Below are 19,425 nucleotides of genomic sequence, written 5' to 3' on the forward strand. Positions count from 1 at the left end.
GTTTAATTGTAATACGTATAAAATGGTCTACTAACTTTTTAACCTACCTGCAATGAAATTATGGCGAAGCCTCACTTTGTGACATCTAAACTGATTCCATTTATTCCTAAAGATTTCCATAAGACAAAATGTTCCTCCTCGCTCAGCATAGATGAAAATGTTGAAAGAACAATGGCAGGCGCTTGAGGACCGCTGCTCCACTAGGCTAACGTGCACCTTGGGAGTTGTATTGTCTTTCACGTAGCTGGGGGCCTTGTGTTGTAGAGTGGCTCAAGTTTGTCTGGTGTTGGGGCCAAGCAAGGAACTGGCCAGTCATGCCATACACCTTAGCATACTGCTTCCTGCTGAGTTTCCTCCTAATCTGAGGCCTAGTATTTCATGTTTTTTCTGTGATAAAGAACAATTTGTCACTCTGTAAGTGGAGTTTGGGGGTTTCTGCCCTGCTTTCAATATATCAGAGATTTGTTCTGAGCAAGATGTCTTCTTTCTCACCACCCGTGTTCGTATTCTAATATTACAGTGAAGTCATAACACAGTTTAGGACTAAACAATTTCCACAACAGGTTGCGATGTAATAAATGCAGGACTGACGTCCTTGCAAGATTAAGTAACAGGAGAAGGTGGGCTGTGACAAAACAAATCATGGCTTAAATATAGTTTTTGTATTGCTACAAATATGTAAGAAACTAAAACATAACTGAGGGATTTCAGTGAATGTTTGTTTGAATACTTTCACCAACGTAAAAGTTCCTTTGTACAGTATGCTAGAGTTGAACTTGTCAACCGTTTGTCTCTTTAATGGTCTTTGTCACTATAACATTATATATAGTGTGTGTATACAGTTATATAGAAAAACTGTAACCTTGCTGCATTTCGGTTAAATATAGCTTTGGCTAACGTGTGTACAAAATATCTATACAAAACGCACATTAGCAATGATCATGAAATATGTGCTCCATATATCGAACTACAACTTTACATTCCCTGCTCCCTGTATGAACATTCTGGGCTTATCTGACATGAAAAGAACACCAATTTCAGTTAAATCATAGGAACACTTCTCTGTTTCTGTGATGTACAGTTTTAGCCCTGTAGGAGCCTGAAGCCCTTGTTGTTTTTTCTAAACTAAATTAAAGCAGCACTACCTTTAATAGGCAAATAGTTGGAAGTCAGCACTTATTTAGTGAAACACAGTACTCGATGTATTTCTAAAGGGGGAGATTTGTGACCTAATGCATAGTTTATAGTTTCCAAACTTGCCTTGGGTTTAAAAAAAAATAAATAAAAACTCTTCAGAGACTATTGTAATGCTATGTCACAGATGTCATCCACTCAGAAACTGTGTTAAGCTACTAAAGCTTTGATGCATCCTGACCACAGGCTGAATTTGAAACTGCTGCAGAAAATATCCATTTTACCATAAAACTGCTCACCGGAGAGCTGCAAAAATCAGGGGACCTTGATTTAAAATTAAGGTTGACCTTTCTGAAGAGTACACAGAGCCTTGGTTATGACTACATAGTGAGAAGTAAAAATGTATCAGCAAACACATTTTTCCACTTGCATATGGCACCTAGAAACTAGAGTGGTGAGCCTATTAAAATGAATAAATAGGTGTGAAAAACTGCTAATAAATCTTAATTTTAGCTCCTTAACTCATTCCATAGAAGATTGTGAAATTTTTCTATATACCAAAAATGTAAGATTTAGCTGTGTAACTCTTGTCTTGGCACAGCTGAATGTTGAACATTTTCGAGTATTTAAGAACTTGTCTCAGACTGAAACAACTATTGTAGCAGAGCCAATCTGTTGGCTACATACGTATTCCTAGAACATTTAAAAACCAATATTTACCAGAATTCCTTGAAACAGTTCTAAAAATCCTACATATAGCTTCTGCATTTGCTCAGTAGCTGTTTTTTACTGTTTTATTGATGGCTTTACATTTTTCTTCAAAATGTAAAAATCAAATAATATCTTGCCCAGTTCCAGTTGTGCTACTAACAAAGCACTCTTTGGCTATTCTGTGAAGTTTTTTCTTTTATACCAAAAAATACAAAAAAGCCAACATGGATTTTCTTCAACTCATTCCTCAACTTAAAGAATGAAAATAAATTTGGGCCAGCTTTCAAACTCTTTTCTCTCTCAATTCCTTGCCCCCTGGACCAATTGATAATCCTGCCCCTCCTACAGAGCTAATATGGCAGAGCAAGACAAGTACCATAATACCAATAGATGCATGTATGGGGCTAGGGTGAAGCCACAAAGCCACCACCCAAGCGTGGTGATGACAAAGCTAACTTACAACTTGACATGTTGGGTGCAAATAACATTGTTACAGCTGGAAAGAGAGAGATATTCCACTTCATGTAGGAATTTTGCCTTTTTTTTTTTTCATATTTGTTTCTGTTCTGATTCAGAATGTAAATTAGAAATTTCCTGCAAAAGGGGATGGAGCAGTCCACTTGGCAGACCCTGGAAGCCCTGCGGTCAAGGAACCAGAGCCGCAAGCTAGCAGGAAACCAGGCAGTGTCATCAGAAACCAGCCTGGTTTCCAAAATTGAATGATCTACACAAAGCAATTTGATTTTAACAAATTGGCAAATTCTATTAAAAACCTGTGTGGTTGGCATTTTTCTGACCAGCTGTAATTATTACATTAAAGCAATGATAACACATGCATGGAGTTAGCATAGAAATATTGTCCAGCTTAATGACACTCCTACACTGATCAGAGTTGATAAGACCCACGTGACTTCATTTTGCTTTTGCATAGATCTAGGAGCAATAAAATAAAACAGGTCTATATTCCACTCTAGTGTATTCTCCTCTTCATGTGGGCTCCTTCTGCTGTACAATAATGGTAGTACTTTGCTTGAGCACTCGATTCAGTGATTACTGCAAAATAAGAATTTGCTTCTATCTTATTTACCCATATGAAATACCTGCTTGTAAATCACCATAGTTGCAGTGGATCAATCTATTGTGCCAATTAAATTCAATAGAACCTAACAATAAATGTTTATCTTTAAATAGACTATACTAACTCCGGCTATGTGTAGTATAACATACTGCTTCTAGCAAAACAACCTAGGATTGTACAAAAATAGGTTACAAAAGGAGATGAATAAACATGGATTGAGGTGTATTACTAAACAGAGCAAGCCTATTCAATTTAAAGAAAGAGTAGTCTGTGGAGGATGTCTTATGTGGAATACCAGCTGATGTAGATAGGCAAAAGTATAGACAAAGTTCAAAACTCTTGCCTTATTCTTTGTTGGATTACAGTTGGTCTTGATTTTGTGTATTGCCTATATTTCCTACAATATGAATTTTAATGTAGAAAGACACTATTCTCATCTTATTCAAAATTACCATTTCATCAGCATTTCCTGAGAAGTTGAAGGGTACAAACTATGTTTATTGGTCATCTTCTATAAGAACATTAAGCAGCAGCTTTTAGAACAACATTGTTAGTTGCATTTGAAAACTACTCCCTAAATCGCTCTTAATTTGGACCAGATTGTATCTGTAGTGGTTGAGAAAACAAATATGCATCTTTTCTGATTCGGTCTTGAACAGTGCTCATAGTCTGTTGGAGTTTTTGGGCTATGACCAGTTGTGTGATTCATGTTCTCCTAGCCTTTTGATATCTACCAGAGACAAATCTGTCAATCCCCTTCAGGAGAAACTTGCAGATAAATTGCTTAAAAAGAGGAATGAATGAGATAAGCTGGTGGCAAAGCAGTTCTTCTGATACTTTGGAGTCAAACTTCCTTGATCCCTGTCAGCCTGCTTGTTCTTTTTAGAGCCTGGGTGTAGAACAGACTACTTAAAAATCTGACAGCTGTCTCTAATGTTATTGATCACAAGATAAACATACCTATGGATCATGAAAGGAATAGATGGAGGTGCTCCTGCTCCATTACTTTATCTGAGAGCATCCAGAGAGTGTACTACTGGGCAGTGTCTCATCTGCCCTAAATGCTGCTGTTGTACCCTTCTGCTCAATGTATGTAGGGCACTTGGGATTGTAGTGCCTCTGGCAACACGGACATAGTAGTTGATGGGCTTTCCGAGTGGTCCGAATAAAGGTTTGGATGAGGCTAAAGTCAGACATGACCAAAGGTAACAGTGTATTTGGGAATCCTGGAAAAAAGACAGATTATATCTACTCTTTTGATTGTTTGCCTACTTTTAATCACACACACGGGTTGGCAACTTGTCCTTGCTAGGTCCTCAGCTGCTTTTGGGGATCTGGTAGCATCAGTGGCCAGAAGCATTTTTTGTCCCTGGGAAGGTTGTGATAGTCCCTTTCAGCTGCAGACCTCATCACAGCTTGTTTTATGTTGCCTATAATGTACCGCAGATTCTTTAGATGAGTTTGACCCTTACTTAATACAGCACAATCATTAGGATAAAATATTAATTTAACTTCCTATTCAAGAGTGACACATCTGCTAAATCTTGAAAAAAATTCTTATATCGATTCAAACCCTCCCAAATGCCAGCAAAAAACTGGTCTGCTTAAACAGCGTTCCCAGAAGCTAAATGCACTTTACTCTAGCAGGTCAATACAGGAAACAAATTCTGAAATTAAGGGGCCATCATAGGAAATGAGTTGCTAGCAGCTCCACTCTTATTTAAACAGAGGTATTGGTTCTGTTTAATTTGAATGCATGTTAACTATTCTGCGTATGCACCTACAATTGTAGATAGTTTAATGACTTCTGAATAAATACCATATAGAGCAAAATACTTATACATGTATAGACTGAAATTTGCCACTGAAATATTGTAGGTTCTGTTAAAGACCATTTGTAATATACTGACTCTAAAAACCATTTCAAACAAAGTGTACAGTTTAATGTACTTCTGTCCTGTTGTGATAGACAAATATTTTAAATTAGTCAAATCTTTGACTTACATTACTAGGCAGTTCACTTCTCAGTATGTTCTAGCTACTTGCAATGAACTGTAACAGTTTTATACCAAGGGCATTTCATGGAAGATAAGTGTAACTTTGCTCTTTCCATTAGAAAATATATAGCTATTGTTTCATATGAGCAACGCCAGAGTTACAAGGATGACTTCAATGCAGAGTATGATGAATACAGAAGCTTACATGCCAGGATGGAAAATGTCACTAGAAGATTTATGAAACTTGATGCTCAACGTAAGCTCCTTTCTCCAGGATCTAAGGAGTATCAGGTAAAGAGGAATAGAAGGCATTTTGTTAGCTAGTTTTACCTTTTACTTTGTTTTTACATCTCTCTTCTTCCTCTCCCCAAACGTTTAAGCTCACAGCCAAATACTCCAAACTTTCTAAAAACTAATATACAAGATAAAAATCAGACTTCACAGAAAATCCTTAGATGAATGTATAATTTGGTAGAGGAAAACACTTAAATTGGCAGAAGCACTTTTACTTGGATCCCATCACCAAATTATCTGAGAGCCCCACCATCTAATGTATTTATCCCCTTAGCACCCCTGCAAGGTAGGGAGGTACTATTATCCTCATTTTACAAATGAGGAGCTGAGGCATGGGAAGGCTCTGACTCGCCCCATTTCATAGGAAGTATGTTGCAGAGCAGAGAAATGAACCCAGGTCTCCCAAGGTCTAGGCTAATCACTGAAACAAATTGCAGGGTGCCAGATCATCTAACAAACTGTTGACCTGAAGTATATTCTTCTAGGATAGTGTAGTATGTGGCAGTGTAGGTTTCTGCAAGATGAGAAGTTTAGTGCTGTTTGTAGCTCACACTCTTGTGCAGGATTAGAATATACGAGTGGGAGGAAATAAATAAATTAATGAATAGTCTCTGGAACAGCAACTCTTAATTTTTTTTCCCATAACCTGCGTCCCAACGGGGCATGTTATGGGCAGCAGATGGGCCAGGAAACTGTATTCCTAAACTGTAGATATAGTCCTGTTGTGCAGAGGAATTTGTTCCTCTATAATCTTTACTCCAACCATAGCAGCCCCATAGGACCAATAACCTATGCTGCTATTGGTTACTGGCCTCAGTTTCTCTGACCTCTGTTGCCCGCTGTTCTTTCAGGAAGGTTAATACTGTCTCAGGCAATATTAACTCCACAACTTTTCTTACAGATTTTCCAGGTTTTGGGAGGGTGGGAGAAGATCCCTCCCCTTAGAAGTAAGCAAGGCCTTACGTTAAGTAGCACATGGCTGCACAATATTTTACAGGCGGCATTGAGAAAGTGGCTATACAAGAGGATCTTCAACATAGCCACTTCCCCTCAATGGCCTTATCGCAGCTTTGTCTGCAAACTTGCTCTTCTCCACAGCAGGAGGGTGACCAGAGAATAAAGGTTTGTCTTTGCAAACATTTATTTCTTGACAAGCTGGGATGTGAATCTATTTGCTGCAGACTAACTATCCATGTGGACTAAAAGTGCATTAATGGACTGTTAATGGACATTAGCAGGACCTACACGGGCAGTTAATCCATGGCAGGTTAGTGCAGGGTAGATTCATACTCCAGCTTGCTATGAACTAAATGTTTGTGTAGACAAGGCTTAAGTGTCTGTGTGGTAAAACTGAAAATCTTCATCCCACTCTTCTAACCCTTTTTAATATTCAATTGCACTTTACAACAGTGAAATGGTCTTCAGGTGGTCTTTATTTAAATTTTCTTACTTGCAGGTAGTTCATGAGGAAGTCCTACAGGAATATCGGAAGATCAAACAGGTGTGTACAACTGGGAAGTGGGAAGTATGGATATGTTAAACACTTTCATAATCATTCTACGTGCAGGGTCTGGATGCCCTTTTTAGTGACGGGCATTCAGATTAAAATATTGCAAAGATGTTTCTGCACCCTGACTCGTTTCTCTTTCTTTGCAGTCTAGTCCCAACTATCAAGAGGAAAAGTACAGATGTGAATATCTTCATAACAAACTGGCTCATATTAAAAGACTAATAGGTGAATTTGACCAACGACAAGCAGAGTCATGGCACTAGAGCTCTGCTTGGACCAGATGATGTGAATAAACTTAAGCTTATTTATTTAAAATTCCAAATGAGTTGCTCTAAGATTCTAAAAAAAATTAAACTTTTGCATTACAGAAGTTTCAGTATTAGCAGACTTGAGTTACTACTTTTGTTGTTGAGGTTGCTTCTCTGCATATTTGAAGCTGCTTTTTTTTCTGGTCCCTTCTTTTCTTTAAGACTTATGTTTGTCCATGGAAACCATTTTACCAGTAGATACTGGGGACTCAGTGTCTCTACTTTAAAGTTCTGCACACTTAAAAAAAAAAAAAAATAATGTAGCAAGTTGAAATGCTTTTGGATAAATATAAGCCTGTTTTCTGACCTTTCTTGTTAATGCAAACTCTTTGCCTTAAATGGTAGAAGGTTTAAAATTTGCACAAAATTTTTAAAGAAAGTGAAAACATTGTTTTGGAGGGTTAAAAAGAGGTGTTTGTATATATGAAAGCTATATACAGCCTCTTTATCGACAACAGTAACTTACCCCTGCAACTTAAACCCCCATTGCAATGGTTGCCTTAAGGTGTTTGCTTGTGTGTGCTTAGTGTAGTTAAATTATTAGCTACACTGCTTCCCATTTTATTAAAACAACGGGAAGCATTCTGTGGCCTACCAGCGTCTGAAAGCGTGTGCTTGTACTGTATGTGTGCAAGGTTGTGTGGGTGTGAGCATGATGGGGGGAGAAAAAAAGCTGCTACTCGAAGTAGGCCAGACGCTCAGGTTAAAACAACTGACGAGTGTTGCTGTAGGTTTTTTCCTATAAAATTGCTACTTCTATTGTGGAAGATGAACGCATTTCCATTTCAACAGTTTGTCAGCTTTATTAATGTTGGGGAAAATTGATACTTTACAAAAATTAAACAGATCTATAGTTTTGGGGCAAAATTATAAAATTAAACATGTAGGTGACCTATTTATATACTGCTATAAAGTATTTTTTTGAAGAGAGATATGCCAAGAAGCTATTGCCTACATGAAATGTATATTTAAAGAGTTTTCTCCTGGGTGCCAGGAATATAACACAGAACAGATATATTTAACTATAAAATACTGTGATCATCAAACAGCACAAACTTTCATTTCATGCAGTTTATTGGTTTAATTTGATTTAAACCATCACTTTATCATGTGGGAACATAAATTATTTGGTCAAAAAATTTAGCAGTTTGAATTAATTTTTGTTTACTTGTCTTACTGTATTTGTCTTTTCAAAGTGCTGCCAATTGAAAAGGGAAGCATTATGTTTACAAATCTGGTTTTGGAATGTTTGCCAAAATTTTGGTAGTATCTTTAATAAACTTTATCTCCAGCATCAAAACAATTGTTGTGTATCACTGTAAACCAGAAAATGTTTTATAGAATTGCCAGAAAGTATGCAGTAAAATAACTGGAATAGTGGAGTTCACCTTCAGTGTCAGTTCTTCTGATTCATTAACTAGAAAGATTCAATAGCTTGGAAGACAAGTCCCTCTTAATCAGACCTTTGTTACAGTTACACTACAGATATGTACAGATTTCACTACTTTAGTATAGAGTTGAAGTCTCTAACACAATATGTTGAGATTTCAGGTGCTTTTACCTGATTAATTGTAATTGGTACAATCACCATGTTAAGTTTTGAATTACTTGAATGTTTATTAAAAGTGTAAGAGGATGCAAAGGAAATTGCATGCCTCCCATTGAAATAAATGTGTCTTTTAGGGGTGAATTAGATTCCAGAAATGTTATGAAAGTAATGTGTAAACACAATGCCTTGTCACTTCAGCTTTGGTATAAAAACTTTAGATGTTGGTCCATCAGCAAAAATGAAATCACAATGGCTGTATTGTTCAAGCTGAACAAATAATGTATGGTTCTAAAAATGGGCTATTTTAGGTAATAAAAGTTCTTGTATCTAAAATGTAACTGCAGGGCAAAGCTGCTACTACTACTCTGTTGTTACTCTAGAGCAGTGATAGTATGTGTAGTAATTATCTCAGTGCCTACTTTGTTTGTAATACCATCACTTTCTAAATTAGCCTACTGCAATTGAAACATTCATATTGTCTTTTTGTGCAAAAGGAGTCCCCTGTGCTGGCACACATCTTCTGGTTTACAGGTATCTATTGCAGCTGGAGGTTAATCTTTCATAAAGGTCCAGCATTGCTTATCATTAGACCTGACAAACTACTGTAAAACCCTTAATTTAAATTTTGTTCTTTGCAGTGAGCATTTCTCAAGCCTTGCAAAATATACCCAATAGCCTATGTATGGCAAAATTCAACATATCTGTTTCCCTGGAGTCTACATTCCTGTTGAACAAATGTCAGAGCCTATTGAAGTAAGGCCTCTATTAGTATTGCCCTTCCTGCAAAATTTGCCTACTCACTCAAACAGATTCAACTTTTTGCAAATGGTGGCAAAACTTGGCTTGAGTTACGCTACTGTTAAGTGTGTTAAAACCCTATGTAGGTTTTAGAGAAACGGTGAAGGTGAGCCAGTGTGTCTGGTTTTAGGGAACCCAATGAGTCTTGCATTTAAATAAACTGTGATGAAACATTTGAAACACCATTTTGATAATTTCTGTCAAAGGGAATGAATAGCTGCCCACTGTTGGCAAAAAATTCATACACGAAGGGGATTGTTTTTCAGTGTTACGAGTTTGTTAGTCTGATGGGACAAATTGAGGGGAGGAGAGTTAGTGCATTTTTAAAATTGTAGAGGTTAAGTGGTTGTTCTGAGAACATAACAGTTGAAATAAGTTTTCTCTCTTTGCTGGCTACTTTGAATTTTTTTAAATTTGGTGTTAATTTTTCGAAGTATCCAGTTGATTTTGCAAGTTTTACAATAATTTCCCCTAAAAGTATTTAACTAAGATGCTATTGTAAAGCATATGCAGACAAGTGTTAGAGGCACGTTACTTAATGGGCCTTAAATAAAAATTGGATTGATTAAGCAGTTCAGATACTGTAACTTTTACTTTGCAATAATAGTAATACCACAGCCAGTTTCTTTCTGGCAATGTAAATGTGCATTCATTCCATATAGGCTTGCTGTTTGCCTTTGCTACTTTGAAGTCTCCTTACAGCTAATTGTTTTCATAAGTGTTACTAAATAATTTCTTCATGTGTACCTGATAGGAAGAGATATGGGTAGCACTTTGGTAGCCTTTTCAGTTTTGGGGAAGTATATCATTGACATTACTAAAGGAAGATAGGGAATGTCAGACAGCACTGTGGTAATGTGAAAAAAAACAGGGCTGGAATCTCCCTTTCTGCCTTTTTTGAAGCGTTGTTTTAAAACAACTATTTTTCAATAATTCCACACAGACTGATAAGAGTCATAAAGTGAAATGCCCTGGGGCATTTTGTTAACTAATGAACACTTGAGCCATTGTTGCCCCTCTGTTCTACACCATTTAAGTTCAATAAAATGTAAACTTTGCAATTCTGACACTTGTTTTTTCTTTGATTATTTACGTCTTTACAATGAAACAATCAAACATGCTCAGTTCTATTGCCAGAATGATTTGCTCACTTTTATGGTGTAATCACATAGGCAGGCAGGCAGGAACGTTGGTGGTGTCTTACGGTTAATGGGTATGCTTCAGAGGGAAATGCAGGAGATGGTATTCTGATGGCTCACTATATTAGTGGCTGCATTGGAGGCACACTCTAGCCGTGGAAGTACTTCAAATGCAGCTGTCAAGTCCCCTGCTCTCATTCTCTACTTTAGAGGAATTTTCCATTCCTCCAACTCGGCACTTCATCCCCCTCTCCTTTTTTACATCCTTGGGAATTTCTCCTCTCCTCCCCCACTCTTTCCCGCCTTAAAATCTCCCCCCTCCCTTTTCCCTCTCTTCCTTCATTTCTGGTGGTGGTAGAAATTGGGGAGCAGGGGTGTGGTGTTTGAAACTGAGCCTTTCTGTGGGGCTTGATAGTGCTGTTGTGTTGAAAAGGGATTGGGGAGTGGGGGCTGGCCCAGGCCTAAAAAGAAATTAAAATATTGTTAAACCCTTGTTTTATTGTTACGACATTAAACAGTTAACTTGACACAAAACCACAGACTAAACCGTCTCTCACTCCCAAGGTAACAGTCAGCACTAAAATCTTTTTTTAACAACACACAACAATTAAAGCATTTGATATGAAAAGAATGAAGTATTTCATTTGAATATTGCCCGTATTCCTTTTCACATTAGCAGTAGAGCCTCTACAGGAGGCGCCCCCTGCTTAATAGTCCTTCTAGATGACACTAGATGGTACTTAACTGTTCTTTTTCATAGCTTCCGGGGCCAGAAAGGACCATTCTGATCATCTTTAGTCTGACCTGTATAGCACAGGCCACAGAACTTCCCCAAAATAATTCCTAGAGCAGATCTTTTAGAAAAACAGCTAATCTTGATTTTAAAATGGTCAGTGATAGAAAATCCACCACAACCCTTGTTAAACTGTTTCAAAGATTAATTACTCTTACCGTAAAAAATGCACACCTTGTTTCCAGTTTGAATTTGTCTAGCTTCACCTTCTTGCCATTGGCTCTTGTTATACCTTTCCCATAACTGCACTCAAACAAAACAATGTAAAACTTTAGAGTCTACAAGTCCACTCAGTCCTATTTCATGTTCAGCCAATAGAAACACGTGTGTTTACATTTACGAGAGATACTGCTGCCTGCTTCTTATTTACAATGTCACCTGAAAGTGAGAACAGGTGTTCACATGGCACTTTTATAGCTGGCATTGCAAGGTATTTACGTGCCAGATATGCTAAACATTCATATTCCCTTTCATGCGTCGGCCACCATTCCAGAGGACATGCTTTCATGCTGATAATGCTGTGACTGGTTGGATCACAGAAACCACCTTGGGAACTGCCAAATGATGAGCCAAGACTACTTCTGCCCCTGCTTTCCCTGCCAGCTCAGGACCCCAGGACCCTATCTTGCTGAGCCAGACATGCCCATCTGCTCCAACACAGACCCAGGGTCTGAATTACTTGACCCAAAGCTGCAGACTTATCTGAAAGCAGCTTACAGAAGTGTTCTTGTCTTTAACACTCAGATGCCCAACTCCCAATGGGGTCAAAACCCAAATAAATCCGTTTTACCCTGTTTAAAGCTTATACAAGGTAAACTCATAAATTGTTCGCCCTCTATAACACTGATAGAGAGAGATGCACAGCTGTTTGCCCCCCCCCCCCGGGTATTAACACATACTCTGGGTTAATTAATAAGTAAAGAGTGATTTTATTAAATACAGAAAGTAGGATTTAAGTGGTTTCAAGCAGTAACAGAGAGAACAAAGTGAATTGCCAAGTAAAATAAAATGGAACACACAAGTCTATATCTAAGAAACTTAATACAAATAACACCTCACCAGTTCCAGTAAGCTTCCTTTTACAGACTAGTCTCCTGCTAGTCTGGGTCCAGCAATCACTCACACCCCTGGCAGTCAGTAGCGTAGCTGGGGGGGGAGCAGGGTAGTGGCCGCTCTCCCGCCGAGCACAAGTGGCACCTTTTCAATTTTTTGGTGCCTTTTTACTCACCCGGCAGTGCTTTTACTGATGGGGCGGCACTCGGGATCTTTGGCAGCATTTCGCCAGTGGGTCCTTTGGTGCCGCCGAACACATCCAGAGCGAGTGAAGGACCCACCGCTGAACTGCCGCCGAAGATCCGGAGCGCCGCCCCGTCAATAAACGCGCTGCTGGGTGAGTAAACGCGCCGCAGCAGGTGGCGCCTTTTTTGGTGATTGCTCCCCCTGTTCGCTATACCTGGCTACGCCACTGCCTGTAGTTACTGTCGTTTGTTCCAGTGTCTTTCAGGTATCTTTGGGGGTAGAGGGGCTATCTCTTTAGCCAGCGGAAGACCAAAATGGAAGGGTTTCCTGGCATTTAAATAGACTTTCTCTTGTGGTTAGAGACACCCTCCTCTCTCCTATGCAAAGTCCAGCTCCAAGATGGAGTTTTGGAGTCACATGGGCAAGTCACATGTCCATGCATGATTCAGAACTACAGGTAGCAGCCATGGTTCACATGCTACCTTGAACGTCCTCAAGTAGACTTCTTATGTGGATTGGAGCATTCCAAGATCCATTGTGCCTCCATTGTTCCTTAAGTGCTTCTTGATTGGGCACTTAACTTTGCAAATTCCTTTCTAAAGAAGCTGACCAAATACCTTAAAGTTTACTTAGAAATCAAGCAAGTATACAGCCAATATTCTCAACTTCAAGTACAAAAATATGTGCACAAATAGGATGAACAGTCAGATTCCCATAAAGCATTATGGGGTACAGCGTCCCAGATGCTCATTAAACAAAATAGCTAATTAAATGTGACTGAACTCCTTGGGGGAGAATTGTATGTCTCCTGTCCTGTTTTACCTGAATTCTGCCATATATTTCATGTTATAGCAGTCTCGGATGATGACCCAGCACATGTTCGTTTTAAAAACATTTTCACAGCAGTTTGGACATGCAAAGAAGGTACCAATGTGAGATTTCTAAAAATAGCTACAGCACTTGACCTAAGGTTTAAGAATCTGAAGGGCCGTCCAAAATCTGAGAGATGAGGGTGTTTTCAGAAGTCTTAAAAGAGCAACACTCAGATGCAGAAACTACAGAACCCGAACCACTAGAAACTAAAAAATCAATCTTCTGCTGGTGGCATCTGACTCAGATGATGAAAATGAACATGTGTCGATGGTCCGTTCTACTTTGGATTGTTATCCAGCAGAACCCATCATCAGCATAGACATGTTCTCTGGAATAGTGATTAAAGCATGACGGGACATATGAACCTTTAGCGCATCTAGCATGTAAATATCTTGCGACGCTGACTACAACAGTGCCATGAGAGAACACCTGTTCTCACTTTCAGGTGACATTGTAAACAAGAAGCCAGCGGCATTAGCTCCTGCAAATGTAAACAAACTTGTTTGTCTGAGTGATTGGCTGAAATAGGACTGAGTGGACTTTGTTTTGTTTTTGAATGGAGTTATTTTTTGTACATACCAGTAATTCTACCTTTGTAAGTTCAACTTTCATGATAAAGAGATTGCACTACAGTACTTGTATTAAGTGAATTGAAACTTGCTATTTGTTTTTTACAGTGCAAATATTTATCAAAAATAAATATGAAGTGAGCACTGTACACTTCATATTCTGTGGTGTAATTGAATCAATATATTTGAAAATGTGGAAAACATCCAAAAATATTTAAATAAATGGTATTTTATTATTGTTTAACAGCACGATTAATTGTGCGATTAATTTTTTAATCGCTTGACAGCCCTAATTTCTTCCCCATGTAGATACTTATAGATCGGGGTCGGCAACCTTTCAGAAGTGGTGTGCCAAGTCTTCATTTATTCACTCTAATTTAAGGTTTCACATGCCAGTAATACATTTTAACCTTTTTAGAAGGTCTCTTTCTATAAGTCTAAAATATATAACTAAACTATTGTATGTAAAGTAAATAAGGTTTTTAAAATGTTTAAGAAGCTTCATTTAAAATTACATTAAAATGCAGAGCCCCCCGGACCGGTGGCCAGGATCCAGGCAGTGTGAGTGCCACTGCAAATCAGCTCACGTGCCGCAGGTTGTCTGTCCCTGTTATAGATTGTCACCCCTTAACCTTTTAGCTACATTTAACTCTCCTTTTTGGGAGAAAAGAGTTAACTTGGGGAAACTGCTCTATTCACCATCACCTTTCTGTGAATTTTTGTAATTTCAAAGACCTTCCAGTTCTGGATCGGGGCAACCTGAGACCTTTCAAAGTTTGTGAAGAACCAGAGCAACCACTGCAGACTAGCCCACTGGTTAGGACACTCACCTGGAGTGTGGAAGACACAGCTTCACGTCTCTGTTCTGAATCAAGACATGGCAGGGATTTGAGAGCTATGTTCAGTTGCTCCTAGGACTCCCCGTGTTTTGTCCAGTAATTCCGTCCTGGACCTGAGAAATCTTCCTGACAAAAGATAAGTCAAAACTGATACATTTTTGTGAAAAAATTTGTTCCTCTGTGAACTGGCCTTTTCTGACAAAAGTTTGGTTGAAAAATTCCTGACTAGCTCAAGTTCTGAGCTGCTGCTATTGTTAAAGTGTAATTCTGTTCTTTGGAAGGTGGTATAAAACACACACAAGGGGGAGAGAAAAGAATAGCAGCAACAATAGGAAATACAACTTCTGCCTCTGAAGCATGCTCATTGCTGGCAAGTTACCGGCACAACACACACTTGTCAACCATTCTGAGGCCTGGCAAACTTTTATTGTCGGGCTGTTTTAAGGCTTTGCTTTTAGCTTGCTTTCCTGATTATAAACTCAGCTGTGTTGCAAAAGGAGTTGTCTTGGCCAGCTAGGCCAGATTCCTGCAAGGGCTGGTCTACATACAGCTGTTGTACGGATTTAAATTCATCTCTTTAGAGAGAGCTGTTTATATTGATACTTATTTCCAGTAGAGGAGTAAATTTTACATGTGTGCATACCTTATGCCGGTATAACTGCATCTACACTAGAGCATAAACCAATATAGATAATCAGTATAAAAAACAGTTTGTAGATGAGAAGACAAAAAGAGAGAAGAGGAGAAAAAGGTGGGGAAGGAAAAAGATACCCAAGGTACGGAAGCCGGAGGAACGTCAGTCACATTTTAATGTTCAGAATTTAACAGTGGAGGTGATGTCACTTGATGCCCTCTCTCTGGCTTGGTCTGATTAACATATCTTTCAGGATCAGGACACTGAAAGCTGAATACTGGCGTGGCGAATGCTCGGGTCCCAGGAGAGGCAGGCAGGCATGATGGTAAACCTTGCTCCTTCTAGTCTGCCCATCCCACTAGCTCTGTCAGTAACGCCTACATAGGGAATGCCCTAAAAAGGGTGGAAAACCTCAACTTCAATCCAAACACATTTTGGGATGTCAACTATAAATACTTCTCCCATTTCTAGAATCATTCAACTCAACATTATGCCAACTCATGACTTTACCAGAATCTTAAAGACTCCCGTCGCAGTTCTTTTCACTAAAACAAGCCTGTTTGTACCGATTATTTCCTTTAATAAACTTTAGATAGCTGGCTGAGCTGGACTTCTATCAGCTTGGACAACTTAAGACAGGCCTCCGTCCAACAGGGGCGGGAGGTGAGGCAGCTACTCTCCTCAGCACAATCCAGTGGGCTTGGCAGGGATGTGGGAAGGCATGGGAGACTGGGGAGGAGCCACTTCCAGTCTGCACCCAGGCTGAAGGCCCCCACAACTACAAGGGAATGCAGAGGAGGAAGGGCTCAGGTGCCTGGGCCCAAGTAGGCAAGCGCTCCTGATTTCTACCAACTCTAACTCCGATCCTTCCTGGTCCCTTTGGACAAGCTGCAGAGGAGCAGCTGTGGCCTGGGTATCTTTGAGCAAAGGCAGCTGTGGGCTAAATGAAAATGCCTAGTAGGCTGGATCCAGCCCATATGCTTGACACCCCACCTTGGTTTAGAGAATAAAATGAGAACTTGAAATGAAGTGTGTCAATAAAACACCTTTTTTGGGCTGGCTTCAGTTGGAGAAGGCAGGGCTTGTAGAGTTGTGTGCTCTGAATCCAGGCATATTGTGTAGTGCTATCCGTTACTAACCAGTTCAGATTAGGTGGCAGGTTAGTCAGGATACTAAGAAGAAAATAAACCTTATTAGCAAAGGGCCTAGTACTAGTAATCCCTTGTCTAGATAAGGAAAAAGGCAATTTAAAAAATATTAGCTAACCAATTAAGTAGGCACTGTTTAAAACTATCTACACTAAGGGTATGTCTACACTACGAGAGTAGTTCGACTTTACTTAAAGCGAATTTGTGGAACTGATATTACAAAGTCGAAGGTGTGTATCCACACTAAGGACAGTAATTTGACTTTGTGAGTCCACACTAACAGGGCAAGCATCGACATTGGAAGCGGTGCACTGTGGGCAGCTATCCCACAGTTCCCGCAGTCCCCGCTGCCCATTGGAATTCTGGGTTGAGCCCCCAATGCCTGCTGGGGCAAAAAATGTGTCGAGGGTGGTTTTGGGTAACTGTCGTCATTCAACCCTCACTCCCGCCCTCCCTCTGTGAAAGGGCCGGCAGGCAATCAGTTCGTGCATTTTTCTGGTGATTGACAGCGCGGACGCCACAGCACTGCGAGCATGGAGCCCGCTGCGATCATCGCTGCAGTTATGGCCATTGTCAACACCTCGCACCTTATCATCCACCTTTTTCAGAGGCAGATGCTGAGAAATCGGGCGAGGAGGCTACGGCAGCGCGGTGAGGACATGAAGTCTGAGAGTGGCACAGACCTCTCACAAAGCATGGGACCCCGCACCGTGAACATCATGGTGGCAATGGGTCATGTTGATGCTGTGGAAAGGCGATTCTGGGCCCAGGAAACAAGCACGGACTGGTGGGACCGCATAGTGCTGCAGGTCTGGGATGAATCACAGTGGCTGCGAAACTTTAGGATGCGTAAGGGAACTTTACTGGAACTTTGAGAGTTGCTGTCCCCTGCCCTGAAGCGCAAGGACACCCGGATGCAAGCAGCCCTGACTGTCCAGAAGCGAGTGGGCATAGCCCTCTGGAAGCTTGCAATGCCAGACAGCTACCGATCAGTCGCCAATCAATTTGGAGTGGGCAAATCTACCATGGGGGTTGCTGTGATGCAAGTAGCCAACGCAATCGTTGAGCTACTGCTCTCAAAGGTAGTGACCCTGGGAAACGTGCAGGTGATCATAGATGGCTTCGCTGCGATGGGATTCCCAAACTGCGGTGGGGCTATAGATGGAACTCACATCCCTATCCTGGGACCGGACCACCAGGCCAGCCAGTACATTAACCGAAAGGGCTACTTTTCAATGGTGCTGCAAGCACTGGTGAACCATAGGGGACGTTTTACCAACATCAACGTCTGATGGCTGGGCAAGGTTCATGATGCTCACATTTTCAGGAACTCTGGTCTGTTTAGACGGCTACAGGAAGGTATTTACTTCCCAGACCACAAAATAACTGTTGGGGATGTGGAGATGCCTATAGTGATCCTCGGGGACCCAGCCTACCCGCTAATGCCCTGGCTCATGAAGCCCTATACAGGCGCCCTGGACAGTGAAAAAGAACTCTTCAACTACCGGCTGAGCAAGTGTAGAATGGTGGTGGAGTGTGCTTTTGGACGTCTGAAGGGGAGATGGAGAAGCTTACTGACTCGCTCTGATCTCAGCGAAACCAATATCCCCATTGTTGTTGCAGCTTGCTGTGTGCTCCACAATCTCTGTGAGAGCAAGGGGGAGACGTTTATGGCGGGGTGGGAGGTTGAGGCAAATCGCCTGGCTGCTGATTATGCCCAGCCAGACAGCCAGGCGATTAGAAGAGCCCAGTGGGACACGCTGTGCATCCGGGAAGCTTTGAAAGTGAGCAGGGTAATCTGTAACTATTAAGTTTGTTTAAACAGAAGCTGAACCTGCCCCCGTTTTTTTACCTAGTTAATGTTGACTATCCTTTCCAATTACCAACCCCTTTGTCCCCCCTTCCAACACACCTTTCAAAATAAAATAAATGAAACTTTGTTCATTAACACCATTTTCTTTATTAAGGATTTCGTGGTAGTGTTGAAACTGGGATGCAGACTGTGGTGGGGAGCAGGTGTAGTGACGGAAAGGACGCTTCTAAACTCAAGGAATAACAGGCTCCTGCTCCTAGAGCGGTCCGCAGTGGTGGACTGGTTGTTTCAACGGAGCCTGCCACCCCTCCTTTTCGGGACTCTGTGTGTCGGGGATATGTGACTTTGTGGTGGGGGTGGGCAGTTAGAGAGAGAATGCAGCAGGGCTCTATCCTCCTGCCTCCGGTCCTGCAGAACATCTATAAGGCGCCGGAGTGTGTCCGTTTGTTAACTCATTAGTCCAAGCAGCGTTTGAGTCGTCTGCTGGTCTTCCTGCCGCCACCTGTCCTCCCGTTCGCTGTGTGATCACTGGTATTGCGACATGTTCTCCCTCCACTGGGTCTGCTATGCCACCTCGGCTCGGGAGCAGCCCATAAGTTCTGAGAACATCTCTTCCCGTGTCCTTTTCTTTCAGCGCCTGATCTGCGCCAGCCTCTGGGAGGGGGATGCCGGTGTAGCTTGGGAGACACTCGCAGTGTGGGATGGGAAAAAGGGAGTGAATTCCTCACAAAGATACAGTTTTGCGAACAATGAATATAGTCTTTCTCTGTGAACAAGACCATGCACAGTACCTATCACATGCGCATTCAGTACAAGGTCGAATTTTCGGCCTTCCCATTGAGTGCCTGGGGTCTTGCTGTACAGATCACACAAGTGGGGCCGGACAACGGAATTCGGCTAGCAGGCGGACATGGTAAGCTGTAGACTTTTGGCTGCTTAAAGCTTAATTTATAGCAGTGCCCTCCTTTCACGTTCCAAGCAATGCTCCTAGCGTTGGCC

At 40.9% G+C, this 19,425-nt stretch overlaps 1 protein-coding gene across 1 annotated transcript in view; it reads left to right on the forward strand.

Annotated features, from left to right (window-relative positions):
- Nucleotides 1-10,446, forward strand: part of ELL2 (elongation factor for RNA polymerase II 2) — a 61,036-nt gene extending 50,590 nt beyond the window's left edge. Inside the window, exons 10-12 of the mRNA XM_054031677.1 lie at nucleotides 5,040-5,211; nucleotides 6,671-6,715; nucleotides 6,871-10,446. Of these exons, the coding sequence (XP_053887652.1) occupies nucleotides 5,040-5,211; nucleotides 6,671-6,715; nucleotides 6,871-6,987 (334 nt within the window). The 3' untranslated portion in view covers nucleotides 6,988-10,446. The remainder of the gene's footprint in view (nucleotides 1-5,039; nucleotides 5,212-6,670; nucleotides 6,716-6,870) is intronic.
- Nucleotides 10,447-19,425: the final 8,979 nt, after the last annotated feature.

This window comes from Malaclemys terrapin, chromosome 6 (assembly GCF_027887155.1).
Source record: "Malaclemys terrapin pileata isolate rMalTer1 chromosome 6, rMalTer1.hap1, whole genome shotgun sequence".
In the NCBI taxonomy this organism is placed as follows: domain Eukaryota; kingdom Metazoa; phylum Chordata; order Testudines; family Emydidae; genus Malaclemys; species Malaclemys terrapin.